Source organism: Procambarus clarkii, chromosome 64 (genome assembly GCF_040958095.1).
Source record: "Procambarus clarkii isolate CNS0578487 chromosome 64, FALCON_Pclarkii_2.0, whole genome shotgun sequence".
Classification (NCBI taxonomy): domain Eukaryota; kingdom Metazoa; phylum Arthropoda; class Malacostraca; order Decapoda; family Cambaridae; genus Procambarus; species Procambarus clarkii.
This window is the reverse complement of record NC_091213.1, coordinates 31,372,239-31,382,577: the sequence shown is the minus strand read 5'-3', so window position 1 is coordinate 31,382,577 and position 10,339 is coordinate 31,372,239. Positions and strand designations below refer to the sequence as shown.

Below are 10,339 nucleotides of genomic sequence, written 5' to 3'. Positions count from 1 at the left end.
CATGTGCGGAACCCTGTGTTTTGCCTTCCTTATATGTCAAAACGTGAAATCTCACTAACACAGTCTGGTTCACAGTAGGACAACATCTTCTATTTCAGCTGGTGTTTATTCAATTGTTTGTTCTCCTGTTCTTTCAATGTTCTAATATTTTCGGGCAACATGCGAGTGACTATCTCATTGTGTCTCTAATTTGGTTATATCTGTTTTATTTCGCCTTCTTATTCACTTACATTTTATTCTGTTTTGAGTTTCCTTTCTTTTAGTTAGGGATGCTTTCATTAGTTTTTAAATTCTTAATTTATCCTCTTTCGCCTCACATGCTCTCTTGCCTTGTGATGGTTTCCTCCCTTTACTTCCCATGTTCTACATTATTTCAGTTCAGGATGAACCAATATGTCGTCACTTTCATTTTCATATATATGGTTGGGTTATTTCTTTTCATGTTGTTCGAACTTATTTTCTGTTAAAGGACACATGCACTTCCCTACACATGCACTCAACAAACACAATCAACAAATTATGTAAAATAGAACACGCAACTTTAAAGAAGGGAATTATCTGACTGCATTGGCCCTACATTTGCTATTAGACAACAACAATTGTAGGGCCAAGGCTGGCCCCAGGCCAGGTTTGGTGAGTAGAAGAACGCCCAGAACCGCATTCAGGAATACAAAAAAAAAAACAGACAGGACGCTCTACACTACAATCCAATGTCAGGTAATTTTAGGTCAGGTAAGGATGTGGTAAATACCGTAATAGTAATTAGTAATGGTAATGTCTTCTAACAGATATAATAACATAGGATAAGAACCCACACTTGTATATTTGTGAAATTTATGTAAGGAATTTACACCAGGTCTTTCACACTCTCCTGAGTCCTTTGTCAAGATCAGAGTTTGCGATTAGCAAGAAACTTACATCTCAACATCTAATGACGTTGGACGTTGAGATGTAAGTCTCGTCCAAATCACACTCTCAGACCTTGACAAAGCACTCAAGAGAGAGTGAAAGACGGTGTGCTGAAAGATACCTCTGAAGTAAAGAGCAGTTAAGGTACCTCTGCAACAGAAGGCAGAGTCACAGTAAGAGGAGACACCTCATAGTGGTAAGATGTTACCAGCAGCATCCCACAGAGATTAGCAGTGGTACCTTAAACTTATACCTTTACTATGACTAAGAATGCGAGTTTACAAAAAGGGAAATACTCCTTATGCTCACTAATTCTGACAACATAAAAAACTATATGGGGGATACATACGGTGAAAGGCTGCATGAAACTATTGAATGATCTAGACAAGCATATATTGATCCAAAATGTGGTATCTAGAGATTAACTACGGCAAGTGCAACGTAATGAAACTAAGTGCTGACAAGAGAAGGCCAGTAAAAATGGAGAGGAAACCCCTCCCTGGAATCAGACAGAGAAAAATTAAGGTTCTTACCACACTGAACCTGTGTGTCGAGGCTCACATCAAACGTTAGTCATCAGCTGTTCATACAAGGTTAGCTAATATGTGAACAACCTGAATACAGTCGTTCAGACCCCTGGATGCCACATATGCCAGAATTTCTCCTGATGGGGGAAATATGCGGCCACATCAGGGAATATTTATTTCGAATATATATACATACATATATATTTCGACATATATACATATGTCGTACCTAGTATCCAGAATGCACTTCTCGGCAAACTATGCAAGGCCCGATTTGCCTAATAGGCCGAGTGATTTTCTTTATTTTCAACAAATTGTTTTCAATTTGTTTAATTGAATTATTTTTATATGATATTAAGATCGTAAATTATTGACTTAGTTATGTTAGTTTAGGTTAGGTAAAGATAGGTTAGGTTAGGTAGAGTTGCTTAAGTTCGGTCATATATCTACGTTAGTTTTAATTCAAATTTAAAAAAAATTAATTCATACATAATGAAATGGACAGCTTTATCAATTGATAAGAAAAAACAAATGAAAAATATATATATATTCAGGAAAACTTGCATACTAGGCAATATATATATATATATGTCGTACCTAGTTGCCAGAACTCACTTCTCAGCCTACTATTCAAGGCCCGATTTGCCTAATAAGCCAAGTTTTCCTGAATTAATATATTTACTATAATTTTTTTCTTATGAAATGATAAAGCAACCCTTTTCTCTATGTATGAGGTCAATTTTTTTTTATTGGAGTTAAAATTAACGTAGATATATGACCGAACCTAACCAACCCTACCTAACCTAACCTAACCTATATTTATAGGTAAGGTTAGGTTAGGTAGCCAAAAAAAGCTAGGTTAGGTTAGGTTAGGTAGGTTAGGTAGACGAAAAAACATTAATTCATGAAAACTTGGCTTATTAGGCAAATCGGGCCTTGAATAGTAGGCTGAGAAGTGCGTTCTGGCTATTAGGTACGACATATATATATATATATATATATATATATATATATATATATATATATATATATATATATATATATATATATGTCGTACCTAGTAGCCAGAACGCACTTCTCAGCCTACTATGCATGGCCAGATTTGCCTAATAAGCCAAGTTTTCCTGAATTAATATATTTTCTCTATTTTTTTTCTTTTGAAGTGATAAAGCTATCCATTTCATTATGTATGAGGTCAATTTTTTTTTATTGGAGTTAAAATTAACGTAGATATATGACCGAACCTAACCAACCCTACCTAACCTAACCTAACCTATCTTTATAGGTTAGGTTCGGTTAGGTAGCCTAAAAAGTTAGGTTAGGTTAGGTTAGGTAGGTTAGGTAGTCGAAAAACAACTAATTCATGAAAACTTGGCTTATTAGGCAAATCGGGCCTTGCATAGTAGGCTGAGAAGTGCGTTCTGGCTACTAGGTACGACATATATATATATATATATATATATATATATATATATATATATATATATATATATATATATATATATGTCGTACCTAGTAGCCAGAACTCACTTATCAGCCTACTATGCAAGGCCCAATTTGACTAATAAGCCAAATTTTCATGAATTAATTGTTTTTCGACTACCTAACCTACCTAACCTAACCTAACCTAACTTTTTCGGCTACCTAACCTAACCTAACCTACAAAGATAGGTTAGGTTAGGTTAGGTAGGGTTGGTTAGGTTTGGTCATATATCTACGTTAATTTGAACTCCAATAAAAAAAAATTGACCTCATACATAATGAAATTTGTAGATTTATCATTTCATAAGAAAAAAATTAGAGAAAATATATTAATTCAGGAAAAATTGGCTTATTAGGCAAATCGGGCCTTGCATATTAGGCTGACAAGTGCGTTCTGGCTATTAGGTACGACATATATATATATATATATATATATATATATATATATATATGTCGTACCTAGTAGCCAGAATGCACTTCTAGGCCTACTATGCAAGGCCCAATTTGCCTAATAAGCCAAGTTTTCATGAATTAATTGTTTTTCGACTACCTAACCTACCTAACCTAACCTAACCTAACTTTTTCGGCTACCTAACCTAACCTAACCTATAGAGATAGGTTAGGTTAGGTTAGGTAGGGTTGGTTAGGTTCGGTCATATACCTACGTTAATTTTAACTCCAATAACAAAAAATTGACCTTATACATAATGAAATGGGTAGCTTTATTATTTCATAAGAAAAAAATTAGAGAAAATATATTAATTCATGAAAACTTGGCTTATTAGGCAAATTGGGCCTTGCATAGTAGGCTGAGAAGTGCGTTCTGGCTACTAGGTACGACATATATATATATATATATATATATATATATATATATATATATATATATATATATATATATATATATATATATATATATATATATATATATATATATATATGGAAATGTTCGTTTGTGCATAACAGCTAATCTCCGAAAGTTCTTCACCGATTGCTTTGAAATTTTCACACAACGTTTAATTTGCATCCGAGCAGGTTTTTATATACATACATTATAGATGTCACGTCTGTGATGGTAAACAAAACAAGCTTTTTCTAAAAAACTGTGTTTTTCATGTGAGAGAAATCTTCGTAACCTCTTTACCAATTGCTTTGAAATTTTGACACAACGTTGCATTCTAATAGGTTCATCTTTTTATATACGTACTATATAGATGCCGCCCCTGTGACAGGTAAAAACATGCGTTTTTTTTTTAAACAGCGTTGCATATAATAGCAACATGCACGCTATACTAAATATGTCACGAATTCCATTTCAATGCTTTGGATTGCATTGATAAATTTTATTTTCATAGATTTCAATGTATTTTATTTTTTATTGAATTATTTTTTGTGACATTGTGTTGGAATTGAGGTGTGTTGTTTACCATACCGTTCATTTCGTAAGTATAAGTATAGATGCCACACCTGTGACAGGTAAAACTATGCTTTTCTTGAATAACAGCGCCATCTGTTGCATGTAGGAGAAACACACATGCTCTACTAAATATGTTACAAATCCATTGCAATGTTTCTGATTGCATTGATCAATTGAATTTTCATAGATTTTGATTTATTTTCATAGATTTTGATTTATTTTCATAGATTTTGATTTATTTTCATTTTGATTTAATTATTTTGTGTGAATTGCGTTGGAATTGAGCTGTGTTGTTTACCATACCGTTCATTTTGTGAGTATAGTATATTTTTTTGTTTACGATACCATTCATTTTGTGAGTATAGTAAAAAAAATTATTTTTTCATATTTTCATTTATTTTTTTAACTGTTTTTCTTATATTTCAGTGATGGGAACATCAGATTACTTCATGTTCCCAATTTTCTGATGAACATCAGATTACTTCATGTTCCCAATTTTCTGATGGGAACATCAGACCATTTGGGAAGACATTGGACGAGGGAGTGGGGAATAGTGGGGATGATGAGGGAACGGAAGTGAGAGAAGGTGGGGAGGACGAGGGGACAAGGGACTGGGGCATGTTGGGAAGGAAGAGGAGATGGTGGAGTGGGGGAATGGTGGGGGAGGAGAGGGGGACTGGTAAGGTTGCTGTGGCTCAGCAACGCGTGGCCGGTTAGTGCTATTTCTTCATTATTCATCCATGATATCTCAGATTCTCTTAGAATCTCTCTCTCATATATATATATATATATATATATATATATATATATATATATATATATATATATATATATATGAGAGAGAGAGAGAGCGAGAGAGAGAGAGAGAGAGAGAGAGAGAGAGAGAGAGAGAGAGAGAGATCTCATATATATATATATATATATATATATATATATATATATATATATATATATATATATATATATATATATATATATATATATATATATATATATATATATATATACATACATATATATATATATACATATATATATATATATAAATATATCTATATAGGAAGGGATTACCACCTCTGGCTGGAAGAAGGGGGAACCCATAGCCTGAGAGGAAACCACGCATAAATTTGATCAATTTGTCGCCCAATTCCTTCTGGAACTTCAAAGCACATTTTCCCCATGAACCGAGGGTCTCCGAGCCGATCGGAACAAAGCAAGAGCAGTGTTCCAGACCTCTGTATTTAATAATTTTCTGCGATTCCATGAATGAAGCAGCACCACCGCTTTCACGTGTGCTGTAGTGCAGGTAGATACTGGCCATTGTGGCAGCACACGTGTAGTCCCACACCACTTGCTTACCATCATTGCAAGGAAGCAAGGTGACCCCATCTGGGCGCTTCTGAGGGTCGTTAGGTCTGAATAAGTGTGGTTCTCTTTGTGCTGGGCAGCGGGCTGTGGCGAGGCTCCTCCTGATGATGTCCTTGACGTCTTCTTGATATATATATATATGTGTATATCACGAAAATAAACACGTGATTAAGAATGTGACAATGTCAGACCACGGAGGAAAATGAAACAGGAATTTCCTTAAATTCCTGTTGAAGGAAATGAAAATGAATAAAATGAAGGAAATTCCTGTTTCATTTTCCTCCGTGGTCTGACATTGTCATATATATATATATATATATATATATATATATATATATATATATATATATATATATATATATATATATATATATATATATATATATATATATATATATATATATATATATATATATATATATATTTATATATATATATATATATATATATATATATATATATATATATATATATATATATATATATATATATATATATATGTATATATAATAATCTAAGAGAATCTGAGATAACATGGATGAATTATGAAGAAATGCTTTGAAAATTATCGCATGACTCTGGAAATAGGAGTTCAAGGGTAGACATGATTACATCTTGTTAAACATTCAGGGAAGTTGATCAAGCAGACAATGACAAAATATTTTTGAAATGATTAGTAACGAGAATGGGAGACTCACGAAACTGAATTATTAAATGATATTTTAGTGTAAGAGAAGTGAACAAGTGAAGTGAACGTGACGTGAGGAGGCAGACTCCATACACAGTTTTATATATAAATATAGTACAGCCCAAATGATTTAGAAACCTGAATACCAGATGATTCAAGGTTGAAAAAAGGGATGAAAGATCCGAAACTGAATCCTCTAAGCCCAAATAGTAGAGTACTAACACAAAATTACACACCTACAGGGTCGAGTGGTCAGCATTCACAATTTTCAGTCTATGAACTCGTTTCTTTTACTCGAAGCTCTGTTCACGTTGAAATACGTAATTACTTGGTAGTTAAACAGCTGTCGCGGGCTACATCTTGGGGATGTAAAGGTCTTTGACAGAGGAAGATGAATATATTGTAGAAAAAAAATAAAATGAGTGGGAGTCAGAACATATAGATTGACTCGTGCGAGTGAATGGAATAATTTGTGCGATTGAATGGAATTTCATGACTGTCATTCACTCACTCAACACTCTTAAGAGTGCAGAGTGAGTGCATGACGAGTAGTTGTCAGCGTGAAAGCCCCAGGAGTGCACATGCAACAGTGCACTGTCTTAAAGCCTTTGGTCTGGGACCTAGGTCTGACTTTATTTATTTATTTATTTATTTATTCATTTATTTTATTTATATACAAGATGGTACATATGGGGTTATGAGAAAATATAGATATGAGGTTGATTTTACATTCTAGTAAAGCCACTAGCACGCATGGCGTTTCAGACAAGGTTATTGCAAACTTGTTTGGTATATATATTGTGAACGTGTTCTTTGACTGCACAGTTACTGTCCTGGCAGGTGTTGTGCCAAACGCACATTAAATAAAAAAAAGAGAAAAAAAAATGAAAATAAAACTGCTGGAACCTTTACGTTGTGTAAGCTGTGGGTACAGAACAAGAAAATAAACACTTTGAAATATTTAACATAACAAAACTTAACAAACATTTACTTTAGTCATACAAAAATTAATAATGAATAATTAAAGACAAAAACCCCTTGACCACTTGCCTTTTACACAATCAAAAGAAAAAAACCTGTGAATTTTACATTAGTACAAGATGTGCACAAGACATTAAACAAAATGCTCTGGGCGTCTACCGTCAGCCTCAGTAAGGACGTCTAGGGGAGGGCAAGATGTTAGAGTTTGGAGATGTGGCTGTTTCTGAGCACCAGAAGAATAATCTGCTGTTCTGGTCACTAGCAAGTCCTCATATACAAGCTGGTGACGTCACAGTGGCGCGAAGCTGGGGCTGTAGACGAGGAACCGGCACCGTAAGAGTTGTTTGCTGGTGGCAATGTGAGGGAAGGGAGGGGGTCGTTGACAATACGTTTTGGCACGTATTGTTGGTGTTCCTTGATGTTGGAGCATCTGTGCAGGGGATAACCGTAACAGCTCCTCCCTGAAGCCTGTTCCTATCGCCTGAGATGCTGTTGTGGAGTTAAGATTGGAAGTGGGAGGCTTCACTATGATAACGGCGACTACGTTGTCCGAGCCTTGGTAATCAGCAATCCCTACCATCCAACCCCAAGTACTCGTAACCAAGGCTTCTTCCTGTCCCAAGCAAGCCTGGGCAAGATCTAAGCCCTCCATCCCCCACCTCATCTCCCCTGAACCCCTGGCAACTTCCTTTCAGGACGATGAGCCTACCCAAGTAGCAATGACCATGGAACAGCTTCCTACACTTGTAGGGAGGGAGGGTGAAAGTGGTTATAGGAAAATGAGCATCAAGGTAATGTACTCAAACATCGATGGGGTTACCAATAAAGCAAGTGAACTGGCAAGAAAAAACCCAGATGTAATAGGACTCACGGAAACAAAATTGTCAGGAGTCATAACAGATGCTGTGTTTCTAAAGGACTACTATATAGTAAGGAAAAAGAGGGAAGGAAGAGGAGGTGGAGGAGTGGCCCTGCTGATAAGGAACGACTGGAGTTTTGATGAGATGGAAATTCCAGGCTGTGATGGATTCAGAGATTACATAACAGCGTAATGGGGAGGGGGGGGGGGTATTTAAAACGTATCCCTACTCTCTGATGGCAAGAAGTAAAACAAAGTAAGCAAGCAGGAGGGGAAGAGGATGGAAGACAAGAGAGGGGATATATATGGATTAGGTTGAGAGGGGAACTCGTCCGTCTAACAACAAAAACGAGGCATGCACGGGAAGAGTGGAGGTAGGAGGAGAGAAGTAAGGAGGAGGAAGAGGAAGGAGAATGATTAGGAAGGAGTACAGAGAGTAAGCTCATGTATATTACTCTCTAATATAAATATAAGCTGACACCATCCTGCCAGTTCTACATAATTTTGTCAACAATTTACGACAGGAAGCATCATTTCCAGAATCTTTACTGAATAAATTAATGAGAAACAAACAGGCTGGTGAGGTGAGGGGAGGTGCCTCATTGCCTCTGGCCACACCCTCACTCACTGGTCGACTGAGCTTCCCTTTCGTTTCCTCACTTTGTTATCTCTACTCCAGTTTTACTTGAGAGATTAGTAACACTGGGCACTTTATCATTACTCTAATTCATAGATTATTAATTAAAAACAGGAATGAACAAAACTCAAACTTGTTATTTTACACTTAGAAATTTATTACATTATGTATTTCCATTTCCAGCAATTGATTACTAGTTCTGCACTTACTGACATTTTACAAAGTTACTATTTAACATTGAATTAATCAACCCAAGAAATCCACCAATCTACCCATCCTCAACCATATATTGGCTTCCTGGTTCAGACTACACTTGTCACCACTAAGACACTCCTGGTCAAAATAAGGTGTACTAACACTCTAACTCACAACTCAGATGGATGCACCCTAGTAGGGTGACTGGCGCCCGCCTAGGGTGAACAGTGGGGGGAAGGAACTGTGTTGAGGTCCACCTCTTGGCCAGACTATGACTGTCCTAAACTACGTCGCTGGCTGGGCCAGGGTGGGCACTCTGGCAAGCCAGAACAAGGACTTCTTTGTTGGTGAATTGCTGATCGCAGATGTCATGCCGCGCTCTCTCATCCACTACCACCACACTCTCTACTAACACGGACACACGTGCATACACACACACACCAACAATTACAACTGTAGATAAATTTATTCCGGTCCAAAATGAGAAAAACGAAAAGCAACAGACGAATCCATGGTTCAACCAGGAATGCAAGGTAGGGAAACAATTGAGTAAAATAACATGGAGAAACTACAAGAATAACAAAACACCGGAGAACAGGGAGAGATACCAGAGGGCCAGAAATGAGTATGTCAGAATTAGGAGAGAAGCAGCGAGACAGTATGAAAATGACATTGCGACTAAAGCTAAGACCCAACCAAACCTGCTCCACAGCCACAGGAGGAAAACTGTGGTGAAGGAACAAGTGATGAAACTGAAATAAGGGGAGAACAGATACACAGAGAATGACAAGGAGGTGTGTGAAGAACGCAACAAGACATTCCACCGCAAGCCCGCTGGTGGTCTTCACAAAAGAACAAGGAGAATCCCATGCACTAAATGAGGAGGTGGCAAACCAAGCAACCTTGAAGGAATTTGACCTCACCAGTGATGATGTCAAAGGAATCTGTTGGAACTCAATGTGACAAAGGCTGTTTGGCCTGACAATCTCACCATAAATACTAAAAGAAGGTGCAGAAGCAATAAGCGTGCCACTCTCTATGGTGTATAACAGGTCACTGGAAACAGGAAACCTATCAGAAGGCTGGAACACAGCTAATGTAGTCCCAATATACAAAAAGGGTGACAGGCAAGAGGCACTGAACTACAGACCAGTTTCCCTAACTTATATACCATGCAAGGAGATGGAGAAGTTCGTGAAGAAAAGGCTCGTAGAGCATCTGGAGGGAAATAACTTTGTAAAACAACACCGGCATGGGGTTCAGAGATGGCAAATCG

At 36.7% G+C, this 10,339-nt stretch overlaps 1 protein-coding gene across 1 annotated transcript in view; it reads left to right on the top strand.

Moving 5' to 3' along the window:
* The first annotated feature begins 1,314 nt into the window (after window positions 1-1,314).
* The window catches only part of LOC138354835 (uncharacterized), a 35,092-nt gene continuing 26,067 nt past the window's right edge, over window positions 1,315-10,339 (top strand). Inside the window, exon 1 of the mRNA XM_069309337.1 lies at window positions 1,315-1,379. Coding sequence (XP_069165438.1) covers window positions 1,315-1,379 — 65 coding nt within the window. The remainder of the gene's footprint in view (window positions 1,380-10,339) is intronic.